Here is a 19,119-nt window from a genome sequence, read left to right as displayed (position 1 = left end):
AAGTCTTTAATGTTCAACAGCATTACAATCATTGAGTCCTCACCATCATATCCTGGGTGACCAGCAACTTAACTGGACCATAAACACTCTGGCTACAAGAATTGGTCAGAGCCTGGGGATTCTGCAATGAGTAATTCACCTTCTGACTCCCCAAAGGCTGTCCACCATCTACAAAGTACAGGTCAGGAGGGTAATGGAATACTCTCCACTTGCCTGGATGGGTGCAGCTTCAACGACACTCAAGAGGTTCAACGCCATCCAGGTGTACCATGGCAGGACTATGCACCAGCTGCAAAATGCACTGACCAGCTCGCCAAGGCTCCTTCGGCAGCACCTCCCAAATTCCCAACCTTTACCACCTAGAAGGACAAGGACAACATGGGAATACCACCACCCTAAACTCTCCTGTAAGTCATACACCATCCTGACTTGGAAATATCTAACCGATCCTTCACTGTCGCTGGATAAAATTCCTAGAATTCCTCACCTAAAAGCACTCCCGTGGAGTACTGGCACCACAGGCATTACTGTGGTTCAAGAAGGCAGCTCACTACCACTTTCTCAAGGGCAACTGGGGATGGACAGTCTTTTCACCACACCTATATTCCATGAAAGTAAACGTTTGAAATATATTTGGTCATTTATTCTCCATTGGCCATTTCGTTTTCCAGGAGAGGAGACATTAATAGTCTCTGGGATTCCTTAAGCTGCAAGAGGATATAGAAGCTGCTGAGAACATTGCTGTCAGGAGCAGAGAAGAGGCATTCTTATTTGGTGTAATATTTGCAACCACAAGAGGTGAATTGTGGTAGTGCTATGTAGTGCTCCAACTAACAGTGAGAGACTGGTATAGGAATGATATAATGTGCCCAGGAAAGACAAGAGGAGGTGGAACATTGACATTCAGACATTAACAACAATGTAAAACGAACCACATTTCAAAGGAGCATAATCAAACAAAACTGACACAGAGCCAAAAACATCTGGACACACGATCAGAAACTTAGTCACAAATGTAGGTTTTAAGGAGCAACTTAGGAGGGGGACAGATGGAGAGATTTAGGATTCATGACTTTTATTTTAAAGATACTGACCCATTACCCAAAAGGGTATTGTTCAGTCTGACATAGTAAGTCATTTTGACAATGAATTTACCTCGATCTTTTCTTCGCCTGACTCTGCACATCTTCCATTAGCCCTTGTGGGCGGCTTGGCCCAGGTCTTGGACATAACCGCGACAACCAGAAATCTGTGATCAGCCAATGGGAGGAATGCCTGCATCAGGGCAAGATATTAATGAGTAAGAAAGTCTGCAGGGTTGGCAACTCACCATTAACGAACGGGAAAATAACATGCAGGGTTATTTGGTTTTGTTAATTATTTTCCCCAATCTCCTCATCTCTTAGAGGCACCGGCTCCTACTGGTGTACAGCTCAACAAGCCATTTGCAGCAAGTCATTCAACAAGAGAAAGAATTAAGGCAGCCAAAAGCTGCTGTCACTTCATACACTCACACCTTCTGCCAGGTATGGAAGGAGTCTAAAGACAATGAATAAGTTGAAAAGATGATGCCTTTTGACCCCCCACTTCTCTAACCTAAGGGCCCCACGACCAATTTTTTTTGCGTCTCCTTTTCCATGGTTGTTTCTCTGACCCCTGCAAGAGGCCTGAACTGGGGTAACTCATTCGAGACGTGCTGGGTCACAATGTTTCTCCACTGTCCTGGACAGTGCCTTGCTCCTGCACCAAAAAATTGGCTAATTCATGTTAAACTGCAGCAGCTACTGTGGTGCAGATGGCTGAAGGCGTCAGAGGTTTAAGTGAAACTGGCTTATTTATCTACAACTTCTGTTTTCACAGCCAAGGAAGTATGTGTTAAAAACAACTCCTAGCAAACCAATCATCGTATTATTTGACTGCCCATCATTCAACATGCAAAGCAGGAAAGTCACAGGTTGAGCCTCTGGTCTATGCTGAGTTAGTTTATCTTAGTTGAATGGCTTGACAGACGGATCAACTGAATTCAGTGCCTGGGGCTACAGAAAGGGAAAACGTAGTTGTCCACTCTTGATCGCCTTCAAGTAATCATCTAGGAATGCATGTTGAAATCAGATGAGGAACATATGAAGAACAAAAGGAACAGGAGGAGACCAAATGGTCCATTTGTGTGCTCCACCGTTCAATATAATCATGGCTATTCTTGAGCTTCAACTCCACTTTCCCACCCGCTCACCACATCTCTTGATTCCCTGAGAGCATGCACAACCCTCTGGGAAGAGAATTCCAAAAATTTACAAACTTTGAGTGAAGAAATTTCTCACCTCTGTTCTAACTGATCGATCCTTTATCCTGAAACTGTGCCCTCTTGTTCTAGGTTCATCAGTCAGGGGAAATAACTTCCCAATATCTCCCCTGTCAAGTCCCCTTTTATAATCTTGTAGTTTTCAATCTGATCATCTTTGATTCTTCACAACTCCTGAGAACATAGAGCCAATTTACTCAGCAACTTTCCCATCCTTAGGATCAATCTAGTGATTGGTCAGATTTTACTGCAGTGCTTTTTCTTTACTGATATTAATTATCTGATTTTCCTCACTCTTATTAGATTACCCTTGGTTTCTGGTAAGCAACTTGCATCTTCTTCTGTGAAGACAGACAAAGCATTTGTTCAATGCCTCTGCCATTTCTTCATTTCCCAACATTACCTTTAGCTGCTCTCTTTCTTTTTATATACTTGTTAAAGCTCTGACAATCTGATATTATATTCCTGGCTAGTTCATTTTCATGTTCTATTATTCCTCATCAATTTGTTTGGTGGCCTTTGTTGTTTTTTAAAATATTCCCAATTCTCGGACTTACTACAATTCTTTGCACCATTACAAGCTGCTTTTTGACTCTAATAAAATCTTGCACCTCCTTATTAATCCATGGATGGATCGCTCTCTGAAGATTTGGTTTGCAATGGAATGCGCTTTTTTTTGAACATTTTAGCCTATTTACCCAATCAATGTTTCCCAGCTCACCGCTCATAACTATGAGCTTTACTAACACGGCAGATTATATTGGATTAAATCTTGTTCTTCTAAATGTCTTAGATTACACATGAAAAGAGTCAATAAGACGAGGTGCAGAGGTTACCCGTGTCCGCAACTGCTTGCCTGAACGACAGCATTCAAGACAGGTAGAATATCAAAGGCTCAGAAAATTCAAATTGAAAAATGTCTTTAACAAGCAGATTTCCACAAACATTTCCGGAGGGCTAGAAAGGGCTATGGATTGGCCAGGGGAAAGAAAAGCCAAAAGAAAATTAATATTAAAACAAGTCTCAACAGTCTGAATTAACAAGAGCAGGCTACATAAGACACATACTTAAAATTTGCACGAGGCAAAACTTGAAAGTATCATGAACTATGAGGAAAATAGTAACAGACTTCAGGAAGAAATAGGTTAGTGGAATGGACAGTAATGCAGAGAAGCGTGCAACTATATATTTTGGTGGGAAGAATGAGGAGAGACGGTTTAAAATAAAGGATACAATTCTAAAGGGGTTCAGGAGTAGGAGTAGAGGGACCTGGGGCTATATATGCACAAATCATTGAAGGTAGCATGACAGGTTGATATAAGGGAGAAGGAATCTAGGGCTTTATAAGTAGGAGCATAGAGTATGAAAACAATGATGTTTTGGTGAACGTTTGTAAAACTCCAGTTGGGTCTCCCTTTGGGAAGGATGGGATGGAACTGGAGGAGGAAAGAATTTACAAGAATACTTCCAGCGTAAAAGACAGATACGGCAGTAAATTAATGAAGCTGGGGCTGGTCTCCTTAGAAAAGAGAAAGGCGAGAGGAGGTTTGGCAGAAGTGTTCAATATCACAAGGGATCTGAACAGAGTAGGCAAGGAGAAACTGTTCCCATTGGCAGAAGGACTGAGAATCAGAGGGCACCAATTTAAGGTGCAAAGAACCAGAGGCGACATCCAGAAAAACTTATTTAAGCACTGGCCGGTTAGCATCAGGGATGCACTGCCAGAGAGTGGCGCGCGGAATTAAAGTGTGGCTTTCAAAGGGGAATTGGATAATTATCTGACGAGAACGAATTGGCAAGGTTTCCAGAGAAAAGGCAGGAAAGTACAACTAGATCGTAGAGAGATGGCATGGAAACAGGCCAAATGACCTCCTTCTGTGCTGTGTCACCTCTATGATGCTGAATAGGAGGATTTAAAAACTGAAATTGTCACAACCAAACAGCAGAGTGCTGTAACAAGAGCTAAACACTGTGCCAAACGACAGGTCATTCACAAAGCCCCTCAAATGCAACCTTACTTAGGGGCTGGTTTAGCTCACTGGGCTAAATCGTTGGCTTTTAAAGCAGACCAAGGCAGGCCAGCAGCACGGTTCAATTCCCGTACCAGCCTCCCCGAACAGGCGCCGGAATGTGGCGACTAGGGGCCTTTCACAGTAACTTCACTGAAGCCTACTTGTGACAATAAGCGATTTTCATTCATTCATACTTTGTGCATTGACATTTCGGAGCTGTAACCTCCGGCATTACCAACTGCAGATCTCTAATACCTTAACTGCCTGACAGTTCCGACTCCTGGCTTTATAGTGCCAGTCGCTGACATTTCTGATCCCTGGTTTTATACATTGTTCATGTCTCAGCATTTCCCAATGCTGCTCTGCCCTGTATTGCTGGCTGCTGTGCTGCCACACCCCAGTACCCCACCCCACTGCTTTCAGAGCCTCACCAGGCTCACCTGCTTCACTGGCCCTGGAGTGTCACACACGCCATGCCCAAACTCAGCATTCCCCACATTCCTGTCTCTCCAATGCCAGCAGGTCACAGGATATTCTCACTTTATTGCTCTCAGGTTCTCCCGGGTGAATCATGTTTCGCTGCCGCTCCCCCCCGGTCCTGGGACCCGGCTTCTCCCAGACCCCCTTCAGGAAAGGCCGAGGCCATTCCCCCCCCAGGGCAGGCCTGACCGAGACCAGGCCAAAGCCTCTCGTTCCACTGACACTGCAATTTATTCGGATTCCCTGCAGATACTAACGTGTTCATTTCGTTACCGCCCTCCCGGCGACGGTCGGAGAACAGACCATTTCCCCGAGTTAGACGCGCAGCGCCGCCAACTGGAAGGCAGAGCGGGGCAGGAGACGCCGCAGACAGCGCCGCCAACTGGAGGGCAGAGCGGGGCGGGAGACGCCGCAGACAGCGCCGCCAACTGGAGGGCAGAGCGGGGCGGGAGACGCCGCAGACAGCGCCGCCAACTGGAGGGCAGAGTTTAGCGGGAGACGCCGCAGACAGCGCCGCCACCTGGAGGGAAGAGCGGGGCGGGAGACGCCGCAGACAGCGCCGCCAACTGGAGGGCAGAGTTTAGCGGGAGCTGCCGCGGACAGCGCCGCCAACTGGAGGGAAGTCATGATGTGGCGATGCCGGTGTTGGACTGGGATGAGCACAGTAAGAAGTCTTGCAACACCAGGTTAAAGTCCAACAGCATTGTTTGGAGGCACTAGCTTTCGGAGCAGTGCTCAGGTGAATGAGGAAGGTTCACCTGAGGAAGGAGCAGTGCTCCGAAAGCTAGTGATTCGAAACAAACCTGTTGGTGTAAGACTTCTTACTGAAGTGTCGGGAAGAGTGGGGCGGGAGAGGCCGCCGCCAACTGGAGGGAAGTTGATGACATGCCAAGAAACAAAAGATGTGTTGCCCAGTTCAGGCGTGAGTGGCAGGAGAGCAGCCGACACGGTGAATAAATAAAGATTTAAAAAAACCTGAAGCAGAAAAAACAAATGGAGGCAGATATATACCCCACTATATCCAAACCCGCCCATGACCCACCCACGGGCCACAATCTTGAGTTTGGAAATGACTGGGTAAGATGACAATCTGCTCTTAGCCACCACCAGTGATGCTGTGCAGGTTGATGGGAGAAGGTGGGACGAATCATCCAGGGTGTCTCTCCTACAATTATCCCCTAAGAGAGGCACTAAGCGAGAAACTGAAAATGTAACTGGTTTTCACAGCACAAACAATATTGGGAACTAAAATTGCTAATCATTGACTTTCTTTGTTTTCACCGTTTAGGGCGCCACAGTAGCACAGTGGTTAGCACTGTTGCTTCAGGGCGGCAGGGTACCGGAATCGATTCCTGGTTTGGGTCACTATCTGTGTGGAGCCTGCACCTTCTCCCTGTGTCTGCGTGGGTTTCCTCCGGGTGCTCCGGTTTCCCCCCACAAGTCCCGAAAGACGTGCTGTTAGGTAATTTGGACATTCTGAATTCTCCCTCAGTGTACCCGAACAGGCGGCGGAGTGTGGCGACTAGGGGCTTTTCCCACTGACTTCATTGCATGTTAGCCTAATTATGACACTAATAAAGATTATTAAAAAAAGAACTGGCTTTCTTTGCTTCTCCATTAATGGCCCGCACATTCACACCTTTGTCTCTTGTTTCTCTAGTTTTTTTTCTGTTCTGGTAAATGACTCTGACTCATTGATGCTTTCTGTGGTTGAGGGGAGAATTAGAGCTCAGTTACTGCAGGAATTCCATTGATGAAGTAGCCAGTTAACCATATAAATCAGAATCACCAAGATGATTGGTGCGCCCTATCTTCAATGGCACTATCGACACTTACAATTCCCCCAAATTGAGCAGGAAAGACTGCAAAAAGAATGTGCCAGAAAATCAGAGGTTGAGATAGATTAAGAAAATAGAATAGCTCAATTAATCCTGTGGCACCTCATCAAAATGACCATCCCTCGTGCAAGCCTGGAGTGGAAATGTCAGCAGATTTCTAAACCGAGGGCATCAATCCTGTTCTCAACCATTATGGACATGGGTGCATTTACCGGCTGGTAACAATAGATGCTCTCAGGAACTCTAGCCCTTAGGAATTTTCCTGCCTCCAAATCAATGTCACACTCACCTACTTACTGGGCCGAGAGCAGAAATCACCAGGATAGAGACTGAATCTGGAGTTGAATTAATATTACATTGAATCATATATTTTCATACTGGGTAGCGGGGAATTTGGGAACTTGTATATTTTAACATTTGCTGTCCTGTAAATGGTGAAGGAAGCATCAGTGGCCACGCACCATGCAGACTGCAGACAGAAGATGACATTTCTGCTGAAATATTCTGGATGAAACTTTCATTTGCAGTAGTTTGTGTCTTAAAGAACCTGTTAAAAATAACAAAGTAGAAAATAAACTTTAAAAGTCAAACAATTCACGGCCTTTCTCTCTTGCCACTAAAATGTTCACTCTACAGTTCTGCAATATTGCTAAGAAAGTTCATCAAAACACCATCTCTAAATGTTAATTGAAGTTTTACAAAACGTCTGCTCAGAGCAGAGGGAACTGTTGCTCTTTAATGGGATGAGGCTCTAGTTATGATATGATGTTATGTCCCAACAGCGTCACCAATACTGTGGGTGATTCTATTTCTCTTACTGAACCACAAGGCTTTCCCGTATATCGGTCAAATGACCACACAAACAGTTAATCAGTTCAAGTTCAAAGATGGTTTATTTACACACAAGGGTTACTTCGACATGCACGCACGATATACTACAAGTTAAACTACACCTATCAGCTACAATAGCCTATACTTAACTTCAAGGCGACCGGCACTGTGCAAATGGATAAGGCCTTTATCTTGATCTCACGTGGCTGGTTTGAAGAAGTGGCTCTGTCTCTGCTGGGCTCATCCGTCAGGTAGCGATCGTTGGTCTTGAACTGGGCTGTCTGATCGTTATGCTGTAGTTGGGCTGGCACAGGCCGGATTCAAAGGAGGCTGGCACAGGCCGGGTCCAAAAGAGGCAGAACACATGGCTGTGTCCCCTTTTATCCCTCTGGGATTTTGCGCTCTTTGGGGCGGTCCTTGATCTTGGACCCAATAGTTCGACAGGGCTTTGATCACTGCCTTCGATTTCGGCCAATAAAGGGGCGGGTGCCTTGGTGGCTGGGCGGGTCCTGAGCGGTCATTGACCTTGGCAGTTGGGCTCTCTGAGTAAAGGGAGTGGCGCCAATCAGTCTGTAGTTTCTTCATTGCAGTCCTATTGTTCTAGGGAAGGGCCATTAAAATGCAAACGAGCGGTGGTTTCGATCAGGTCTAGCTACCTGCGTTTCAAATACACAGAAGCTCTGTATCTGTCTGAGTCCTGGGTTGGCCATAATTCCCATGGTCCTTTGTAGGTAGCCATCTCAGATGGCTACATCACACAATGTTTTTCCTCTATCAATTACACTACATGCCACACAAACAGAGAATGTCAATAAAACCTTGTGGCACTTGGCTCACTGTTACCGATGTCAACTTATTTTTTCTTAGACTCCAGTCAAATAAACATTATCACTGACGTTAGACCTTCCATGTCCTTGAATCCCAATGGTATTCCCCTCTGGAATGGAGGTCACCCATCTCTGCACGTTACTGCTGCCATCAAGGAGATTATACATGAAGTAGAGGGGAAATTATTGATATTTATTCTTCTGAGGTGCATTACCTCATTCATGTAGCAGTAAGCTAGGGACAAAGGAAGGCGGCATGCGGTGCAGTGGTTAGCACTGGGACTGCGGCGCTGAGGATCTGGGTTCAAATCTCGGCCCTGGGTCACTGTCTGTGTAGAGTTTGCACATTCTCCCCGTGGCTGCGTGGGTTTCACCCCCACAACCCAAGGATGTGCAGGTTAGGTGGACTGGCCACGCTAAAGTGCCCTTTAATTGGAAAAAATAAATAATTGGGTACTCTAAATTTAGAAAAAAAAAAGCTAGGGACAAAGTTCCGCAAGACACGCCATACTTTTATTCATGATGGTATTCAGCACAAAATGGAACCCCACAACTGGAAGTCATTTCTGTAACACTTCCTGTTTACCAGTTAGATAAATAACAACTGCCATGTTTATTTACATGTAACTACAATGAAGAGGTTTGCAGCTTCGCAGCTGTCAGTCAGCTCCCTGGATCGAAAGAAACCCATGTTTGTTAGGGTGATCCCACATCCTGGTCCCTGATTGGTTACCCGGGTTACGCGGTCTTCTCAGCAGATCACCCCATAAAGGCGGTAAACACCACCTCCCTCCCTCTCAAAGTTATTTTATACACGGATAATAATCAAGTCACTTAGTCCCCAATAATTAGAACATTGAACACATGCAATCAATCCATTCATTAATTGAGTCCTTCAGGTGATTTCTGATTTCTAGTGGAGTGAAGTAACTCCTCTGACACAGGTGCCTCCACTGGAGAGCTTTCTGCTGACACCACAATATCCAGCATCTCCTCAGGTACTGGTAACCCAGCTTCATCCGTTTCCATGGGGACGACAGACCCGCCTGTCACAGGCTGGCTCCGTACTTCACTGCTCGGATAGACAGCATAGGGGCAGCACTGTAGCATTGTGGATAGCACAATTGCTTCACAGCTCCAGGGTCCCAGGTTCGATTCCGTCTTGGGTCACTGTCTGTGTGGAGTCTGCACATCCTCCCCGTGTGTGCGTGGGTTTCCTCCGGGTGCTCCGGTTTCCTCCCACAGTCCAAAGATGTGCAGGTTAGGTGGATTGGCCATGATAAATTGCCCTTAGTGTCCAAAATTGCCCTTAGTGTTGGGTGGGGTTACTGGGTTATGGGGATAGGGTGGAGGTGTTGACCTTGGGTAGGGTGCTCTTTCCAAGAGCCAGTGCAGACTCGATGGGCCGAATGGCCTCCTTCTGCACTGTAAATTCTATGATAATCTTTAATTCTATGACAATGACATTCCCTGCTGGCAACATGGTTTCAGGTGGCAGCACTGGCTGCTGGGACAACTCTCATCCTCTTAAATGGTTTAAATTACTTCTGGACAATTCTCCGTTATACTTCATAAGACAAAGGTCCTGTTTTTGATACACAAACTCCTGGGACCAAACTCGAGACTCTTCCCAAAATCTTGGGCTTATACAGCTTTCCTGCACTGGAAGCGACCTTGTTGATTTGCCGGGATCACGATTTTTCTTCTGACTGCACTGACTGGCCGCTTGGTGAGGGTGAAGTACACTACAGTCGAATAGCTGTTTCATTTTTTTCCCTCAACAGCCTTTATCTTGATGGCTTCTCCTGTGTAAGTTGTTAGTTTTGTTGCGGCACCCCTCAAACGCAATGGCTGGACTCTTCCTTCTTTCCTGCGTTTTGACTGCCAGATTCACAGTGTCTCTTCATATTGACGGGGGATGATCTGTCTTGATTTCAACAATTCACAAATAAGTCTTTAGAATTTTCTGTTGAGTGAAGCTCCCTTCAGCAAAAGCAGCCGATTGTCTAAGCTGCTCAAAAACACCGACAAATTAAATCAACCTTAGGAGTTGGTAGGGGGGTAGTCTTCAGAAATTGTGAGGAGAATTGGCGAGGGTGAGCTGGAATTCATCGCCAAAATCCAACCAGAGTAACTGGCTGCTGACAATAATTTTTTGGAAAGCTGATGCCGATGGATGGTCAAGGCAAGCCGGGTACCGTCAAAGACACCGCAATCGATGAGGGAGTTGAATGACTGACACCAAAAATGCAGTAAATTCAACATGAGAAACAGCTAGAAGAAACAAGTTGTTGGTCGCTGCCCAGGCTGCGCACTCTCAGCCCGGCCTGGATGGCCTCTGGTCCCTCCCTCCCTCCTGGTGGCCGCTGCTCCCTACTCCCCGAGACACAGTACTGACGCTTTCCTGGCCTTCTTCACATCTCCCGATTGCTGCTCTGTTCACCTCTCGGCTTTTGCTCGGGTGGCCAGGCCTCGAGCCTTGACATCAGTGTGTGCTGCTGGCTATCTGGCCCAGTGGCCTCTGGTCTGTTTGGTTGGTTGCCCGCTCCTCCTCCTCCTCAGCCCTGGCCCGGAGGTCACGAGTCACCCTCTTGTTCCCCTTGGCAGCCATTGGCCAGCTCTAAACCTCCACCACCTCTCAAACATCCTTCAAACTATTTTTCCTCTCTAAAGGGGAGTCCAACAATCAGAGCCCAATGTTGGTCTGTATGCCTGCTGATAGGCTCATCTTGAGCCTATCAGCAGATTTGCAGCTATCAAGGCTCTGATTGGTGTTCCCATGGTTCCCACCATAATCGGCACCTCTCCACATTGGGCCTCCCCATTGGCCGGGACCTCGCTTTGCAACACATTGTGTTTCATTAAAGTCTGCCTTTGGCTTTGGCTTTGGCTTTGAGTCATTGAGCTGTAGGCTGAGCTGAGGACACTGCAACACACTGGAGAGAATGAGAGTTACCTGGGTCCTTTGATTCAAGAGTCAGCCACAAGGATAGAATCTTTTGGTATGGAATGTTACACAGGAACATAGGAATTAGGAGCAGAAGTAGGCAATTCAACCCTTCGAGCCTGCTCCGCCGTTCAATCAGAGCATAATATCTCTTCCTGGTCTCTGTGAGAAGTAGTTCCTCCTAATCTCAGTTCCACATCCACCGCCTTTTATCCTATATCCGTGACCTCTAATTCTAGATTGCCCCACAAGTGGGAACATTTGGTCTACGTTTACTTTATCAAACCCTTTTGGGAGGCACGGTGGCGCAGTGGTTAGCACTGCTGCCTCACGGCGCCGGGACCCGGCTTCGATCCCGGCCATGGGTCACTGTCCGTGTGGAGTTTTTACATTCTCCCCGTGTTTGCGTGGGTCTCACCCCCACAACCCAAAGATGTGCAGGGTCGTTGGATTGGCGACGCTAAATTGCCCCTTAATTGGAAAAAAAGGAATTGGGTACTCTCTCTTGGGTACTGTTTAATCTCTCCTTATACGCCAACCCCTTCATCCCTGGAATCAACCTAGTGAACCTCCTCTGAACGGCAGCAAAAGCCACCACATCCTTCCTCAAATAAAGAAGGCTGGGACTGCAGCAGGTGGTGAGGGAACCAACAAGAACATACTTGACCTCATTCTCACCAACCTGCCCGCTGCAGATCTATTTGTCCATGACAGTGTCGGTAGAAGTGACCACTGCACAGTCCTTGTGGAGACAAAGCCCCGTCCTCACATTAAGGATACCCTCTACCGGAGGGTGGCACGGTGGCACAATGGTTAACACTGCTGCCTATGGCGCTGTGGACCCGGGTTCGAAGCCGATGCCAGGTCACTGTCCGTGTGGAGTTTGCACATTCTCCCCGTGTCTGCGTGGGTCTCACCCCCACAACACAAAGGTGTGCAGGTTAGGTCGGTTGACCATGCTAAATTGCCCCTTAATTGGAAAATAAATAATTGGATATTCTAGATTAAAGAAAAGAGGATACCCTCCATCATGTTATGTGGCTAAATGCGGTAGACTTCGAACAGGTCTAGCAACTCAAGACTGACATCAGTGATGTGGGCCATCAGTAGCAGAATTGTATTCAACCACAATCTGCAACCTTATGGCCCAGCATATCCCCCACTCTACCATTGCCACCAAGCCAGGGGATCAACCCTGGTTCAATGTAGAGTGCAGGAGAGCGTGCCAAGAGCAACATCAGGCAAACTGAAAAATGAGATATCAACCTGGTGAAGCTACACCACAGGACTACTTGTGTGCCAAACAGCATAAGCAGCAAGTAATCAACAGAGCCACGCGATTCCACAACAAACACATCAGATCTAAGCTCTGTAGTCCTGCCACATCCAGCCATGAATGGTGATGTACAATTAAACAACTCACTGGAGGAGGAGGCTCCACAAATATCCCCATCCTCAATGATGGAGGAGCCCAGCACATATTGCAAAAGACAAGGCTGAGACATTCGTAACAATCTTCAGCCAGAAGTGCCGAGTGGATGATATTTCAGCAATAGTACTGAAAACTTGTGCTCCAGAACATGCCGTGCCAACACTGACATCTACCTGTCAATGTGGAGAATTGCCCGGGCGTGTCCTGTACACAAGAAACAGGACAAATCCAACCCAGCCAACTACAGCCTATCAGTCTACTCCCCATCATCAGCAAAGTGATGGAAGGTGTCATTAACAGTGCTATCATGCGGGGGCGGCACGTGGTGCAGTGGTTAGCACTGGGACTACGGCGCTAAGGACCCGGGTTCGAATCCTGGCCCTGGGTCACTGTCCGTGTGGAGTTTGCACATTCTCCTCGTGTCTGCATGGCTTTTCACCCCCACAACCCAAAGATGTGCAGGTTAGGTAGATTGGCCACGGTAAATTGCCCCTTAATTGGAAAAAAAATAATTGGGTACTCTAAATTTAAAAAAATATATTTAAAAAAACAGTGCTATCATGCGGCACTAACTCAGCAATAACCTGCTCACGGACGCTAAGTTTGGGTTCCGCCAGGGTCACTCAGCTCCTGACCTCATTACCGCCTTGGTTCAAATATGGACAAAAGAGCTGAATGCCAGAGGTGAGGTGAGAGTGACTGCCCTTGACATCAAGGCAGCATTTGACCGAGTATGGCACCAAGGATCCTTAGCTTAACCCTAGTCAATGGGGATCAGGGGGAAATCTCTCCGTTGGTTGGAGTTATACCTGGCACAAAGGAAGATGGTTGTGATGTTTTGAGGTCAATCATTTCAGCTCTAGGACATCACTGCAGGGTCGTTCCTCAGGGTAGTGTCCTAGGCCGCATCATCTTCAGCTGCATCGTCAATGACCTCCTTTCCATCATAAGGTCAGAAGTGGGAATGTTCACAGATGACTGCACAATGTTCAGCACCATTCACAACTCCTCAGACAATGAAGCAGTCTATGTCCAAATGCAGCAAGACCTGGACAATATCCAGACTTGGGCTGACAAGTGGAAAGTTACATTCGCCCCACATCAATTGCCAGGCAATGACTATTTCCAACAAGAGAGGATCTAATGGCTGCCCCTTGACATTCAATGGCATTACCATCGCTGAGTCCCCCACAATCACCATCCTGGGGGTTACCATTGATCAAAAGCTGAACTGGACTTGCCATATTAATACTGTGGCTACCAGGTGTAAGGGATGGGTTAATTCTGTCCATTGTGCGGATACTTGTTAGCCTTCCAGGACCAGGATGTTGACTGAAACATAGTGCGCAGGTGTTCAAACTCAAGCGTTCTCATGCCAAGCTATGCTTCGTTATCCAACTATTTGCAACATCTTGCTGACTTTCCCAGCCACTTAACTCTTCTGAACTTGTTTATTCCGCAGTATATCTGAGAGTTCCTTCTGCTCGTTCGTTAATAATAATAATAATAATAATCGCTTATTGTCACAAATAGGCTTCAATGAAGTTACAGTGAAAAGCCCCTAGTCGCCACATTCCGGCCCCTGTTCGGGGAGGCCGGTACGGGAATTGAACCAGCGCTGCTGCCTTGTTCTGCATTACAACCAGCTGTTTAGCCCACTGTGCTAAACCAATCCCTCTTAGACTTCACCTCGAGTCACGACAGATGCCAGGAGCTGAATCTCGAAGCCGTGGTCGACACCGGGGTCCCCGACGAGCTGATGGGCGAGAGATTCTTGTGTTGTACCCTTATACTATTCTTATATTATATTCTTATATCATATTATTCTTATCAATAAGGTAGAGGAGACAAACGTCTGTCATTGTTCTCTTAATTACATTGTGTCTGAATGACAAAGAACCCTTGAAGAAATCTGAGATATATTTGTTATAGTTGGACATGATTTGGTCGCAATGGTTAAGAATAAGGGATGGACACCTCAGGCGTTTGAACCTGAGACCTACCGTGTTCCAGGATGGAATGCAGCAGACTGGGATTCTGGCTCAATAGCTAATTTGTTGATGCAGGTCGGTGCCCCACGAGAGGGAAATATTGTCCTTGTAGGTAGAACAACAAAAGCTAACGTTAGCAGAGGCTGTGATGGCAGCCCAATGGTTAGCAATACCATTTATGAGTAGAAACTAGAGGAAATCCTTTGAAAGACATTAAATGTGTCTTGGAATTGAAAATACTGCAAACAGATCCTGACAAGAGAAATCAGGTTGTGTAGGCTGGTCAAGGTCAGGGTGTAGTTTGGCAGTGGTTCAATTTGAATTCTCTAAAAACATGCTACAAGTGAAATGTTAAGATTTCTGTTGGGAAGATAAAATTGACGCACAGAAGTTTACTATTTCAGCAGACAATTAATAGATTTTTTAAATTGCCAAGAAACAGGTGTCTGAATTACTTGATAAAAGGTTTAAGTGTTGATTTATAGGGACTCAGTGACGGCAGTGAAAAGCAGAAATGATTGAACATTATGAGCAAATGAATATGTGGTATTGTCGAGTCATGTTATTGTTAAGGCTAAAATGTTTCGCTGCTTGTGTGTGAATGATATTCATGTGTGTCTGTTTCAAGTGCTGACGTTTTCTGTCGGAATTGTAATCTTTGAGCAAACAGCTAACAGAACCTGGGGTCATGTTTTTCTGGCCAGAGGCATGATTCCGGGATATTTTTGATCAACATGTGGGTATTTTAATCCGGATACAAATTCACACATGTTAGAGTCCGATAATTTAAATTTAATGGAATTTGGGATGTTTAAAATGATTATAGTCAACCCTGTGCTCGATTGATCTTGAGTTAAAACTTCCTGTCAGCATCAAAAAAAGCATTATTCCCAACACTCCGGCACAAGAAGAAAGACAGAAAAATTCTGAGATCGGAGTTTAAAGTAGCGATTGTGAAGGAAGGCAGGTCCCCGGATTATGTTTTCACTTCGGTCAAAACTTCGCCGCTTTTTCAATTGAGCAGAGAATTAACCCTTGCCGGTTAACAGCTGTAGATGTATTTTTATATTTTTACAGGAATTGGGAATTACAAATTTTAAGTTTGAATCGTCTGATATGGACCGATTAATGAACCCATTTTGCCCCAAGCAGAATGGATCTTTTGTGTTTTACGTGACAGGGAATAGCAAATGGAACAAGATTTGCAGTTTAGCTCGTGTCCATGGACATGTGGACAAAGCCTCTTTTGAAGAAGAGATGAACTGGACATTAATGAAAATTTGAAAGCCAACAACACTGTTATTTGAATTTGGGACAATTCTGAGGTGTAGACAGACAATGTAATTCAGCAAGTTATGTTACAAAAGATTGAATTTAAAAAAAGAACAAGCAATCACAATGTTACTGCCTGGAATCAAGTGGAAATGTTTGATTTCTGTCTTAAACATGAAGATATTTTATTGGACTGCAAGATTTCTCCAGACTTATGGTTGGGAAAGGATCAAGTATTTGAGGGTAGACAATTGAGACAGGAAATCAAAACACTAAATAGAACATAGAACATAGAACAGTACAGCACAGAACAGGCCCTTCGGCCCTCGATGTTGTGCCGAGCATTGTCCGAAACCAAGATCAAGCTATCCCACTCCCTGTCATTCTGGTGTGCTCCATGTGCCTATCAAATAACCGCTTGAAAGTTCCTAAAGTGTCCAACTCCACTATCACAGCACACAGCAGGCAGTCTATTCCACACTCTAACCACTCTCTGAGTAAAGAACCTACCTCGGACATCCCTCCTATATCTCCCACCCCAAACCTTATAGTTATGCCTCCTTGGAACAGCTACATCCAGCCGAGGAAATTGTCTCTGGTCGTCCACTCTATCTATCCCCCTCATCATCTTATAAACCTCTATTAAGTCGCCTCTCATCCTCCTTCGCTCCAATGAGAAAAGCCCTAGCTCCCTCAACCTTTCCTTATAAGACCTATCCTCCAATCCAGGCAGCACCCTGATAAATCTCCTTTGCACCCTTTCCTATGCTTCCACATCCTTCCTATAATGAGGTGACCAGAACTGCACACAATACTCCAAATGTGGTCTCATCAGGGTCCTGTACAGTTGTAGCATAACCCCACGCCTCTTAAACTCAAGTCCCCTGTTAATAAACGCTAAGACACTATAGGCCTTCTTCACGGCTCTATCCACTTGAGTGGCAACATTCAGAGATCTGTGGACATGAACCCCAAGATCTCTCTGTTCCTCCACATTCCTCAGAACCCTGCCGTTGACCCTGTAATCCGCATTCAAATTTTTTCTACCAAAATGAATCACCTCGCACTTATCAGGGTTAAACTCCATCTGCTATTTTTCAGCCCAGCTCTGCATCCTATCAATGTTTCTTTGCAGCCTACAACAGCCCTCCACCTCATCCATACTCCATCAATCTTGGTGTCATCAACAAATTTACTGACCCACCCTTCAGCCCCCTCCAAGTCATTTATAAAAATCTCAAATAGCAGAGGACCCATCACTGATCCCTGTGGTACACCGCTGGTAACTGGTCTCCAGTCTGAAAATGTTCCATCCACCACCACCCTCTGTCTTCTATGTGATAGCCAGTTACTTATCCAATTGGCCAAATTTCCCTCTATCCCACACCTCCTTACTGTCTTCACGAGCCGACCATGGGGAACCTTATCAAACGCCTTACTGAAATTCCTGTATACGACATCAACTGCTCTACCTTCATCTACACACTTACCTCCTCAAAGAATTCAATCAAATTTATGAGGCAAGACTTACCCTTCACGAATCCGTGTTGACTATCCTGGATTAAGCTGCATCTTTCCAAATGGTCATTAATCCTATCCCTCAGGACCCTTTCCATTAACTTACCGACCACCAAAGTAAGACCAACCGGCCTATAATTACTAGGGTCATTCCTATTCCCTTTCTTGAACAGAAATGGGAATTGGAATATTGGGTGCAATTCATTGGAATATTTCAATCTGGCATTAATATGTAGCGGACAGTCTAGAGGAGGCTTGTAAATTGATAAACCTTCTCTTGATAATGCTTGTGTCCTTGCCTACGCTTTATTTAAGAGAACAAAGTCTGATACTCTGCCACTACCCAAGGCATCGAGGCCATATGTGGAGAGATAAGCAACAACTTTGATAAGATCACAAAAGTTTCAAGAATGAAGACATTGGGGGCACTGTGTGCGTGTGCAGATGAATTCCGTGTGAAGTGGCTAATAGGCAAGCTTTTCATTATGCATTGAAGAGCAGGCCCCATGCATTCACATGCACACTCCGTAAGAAACATGATGGCCAGAAATGGTCAATGGGGACAACAGAGTGAAACAGCATCTTTAAGTGATCAAGGCACTGACACATATTCCATAGAGAAACTGACTTTAAGATAATTGGGATAGAATCAAACACACCTGTCGAAATGAGCACAATTGAAGTGACAGAGTAAATTATTTGGATAAGAACACATAAGGGTCTGGTAGCAAGTAAACCTGGTGAGGAGTATCCACAAGGTGGATACAGACAATTTGGAGTGCTGGAAAATATTTTAAGTTCATGCATGATGTTATTTTGAATGATATTTGAGTGAGATGATTTGCAAATGGGCAGTGTCAGAGAGAAGCAGTTATGAAAATCGTAAACAAAAATAAGGAAATGAATGTTCTCCCTGCACAGATCACCCCACTCAAGGGCTGGAGAAAGAAAGAAAGTGACCAAGAATATTGTACGTTACTCACAAGTTGAAATTACATTTATTTTTGTTCAGTTGACACATAATGTCTTTGTACTTATTTTTGCTTTATATATATTGTATTTCTTTTTTTTAAAATTATTTTTATTCAGATTTTTAACAAAACAAAATTTTTTACATAACCATTAACAACATTTAACAAAACAAGGTGAACGTTAACATTATATAAAGAAAGAAAACAAGAATATGCAACATCCCCCCCCCCCGGAAATCTGTTGCTGCTGGCATTTTAATGCTCTCCTCGAAAGTCGAGGAACAGCTGCCACCTCCGAGAGAACCCCGTCATGGACCCTCTCAAGGCAAACTTTTTTTCTCCAGACTGAGAAACCCAGCCATGTCACCAACCCAGGTCTCCACACTCGGGGGCTTCGAGTCTCTCCACATTAAAAGGATCCGTCTCCGGGCTACCAGGGAGGCAAAGGCCAAAACCTCGGCCTCTTTCGCTTCCTGAACTCCCGCATCGTCTGACACACCAAAGATCGCTATCTCTGGACTCGGCACCACCCGAGTGTTTAAGATCTTGGACATTGCCTTAGCGAATCCCTGCCAGAATCCTTTGAGAGCCAGACATGCCCAGAACATATGGACATGGTTCGCTGGTCTTCCCGCACATCTCGCACATCTATCCACAACCCCAAAGAACTTGCTCATTCTCGCTGCTGTCATGTGTGC

At 45.5% G+C, this 19,119-nt stretch overlaps 1 protein-coding gene across 9 annotated transcripts in view; it reads right to left on the bottom strand.

Moving 5' to 3' along the window:
* The window catches only part of LOC140388530 (hyaluronidase-1-like), a 67,516-nt gene extending 62,051 nt beyond the window's left edge, over positions 1 to 5,465 (bottom strand). The window contains exons 1-3 of one of the 9 annotated variants that reach the window (XM_072472891.1): positions 5,052 to 5,170; positions 2,322 to 2,476; positions 1,156 to 1,275 (exon numbers count right to left, since the gene is read on the bottom strand). In XM_072472891.1, the coding sequence (XP_072328992.1) occupies positions 1,156 to 1,230 (75 nt within the window). In that variant the 5' untranslated portion in view covers positions 1,231 to 1,275; positions 2,322 to 2,476; positions 5,052 to 5,170. Of the gene's footprint in view, positions 1 to 1,155; positions 1,276 to 2,321; positions 2,477 to 4,754; positions 5,029 to 5,051 lie in introns of those variants that run through there. The other 8 variants (XM_072472892.1, XR_011934214.1, XR_011934215.1 and 5 more) reach the window with 8 other exon arrangements.
* Positions 5,466 to 19,119: the final 13,654 nt, after the last annotated feature.

This window comes from Scyliorhinus torazame, chromosome 13, assembly GCF_047496885.1.
Source record: "Scyliorhinus torazame isolate Kashiwa2021f chromosome 13, sScyTor2.1, whole genome shotgun sequence".
Classification (NCBI taxonomy): Eukaryota; Metazoa; Chordata; class Chondrichthyes; order Carcharhiniformes; family Scyliorhinidae; genus Scyliorhinus; species Scyliorhinus torazame.
This window is presented reverse-complemented; position numbering and strand designations above follow the sequence as displayed.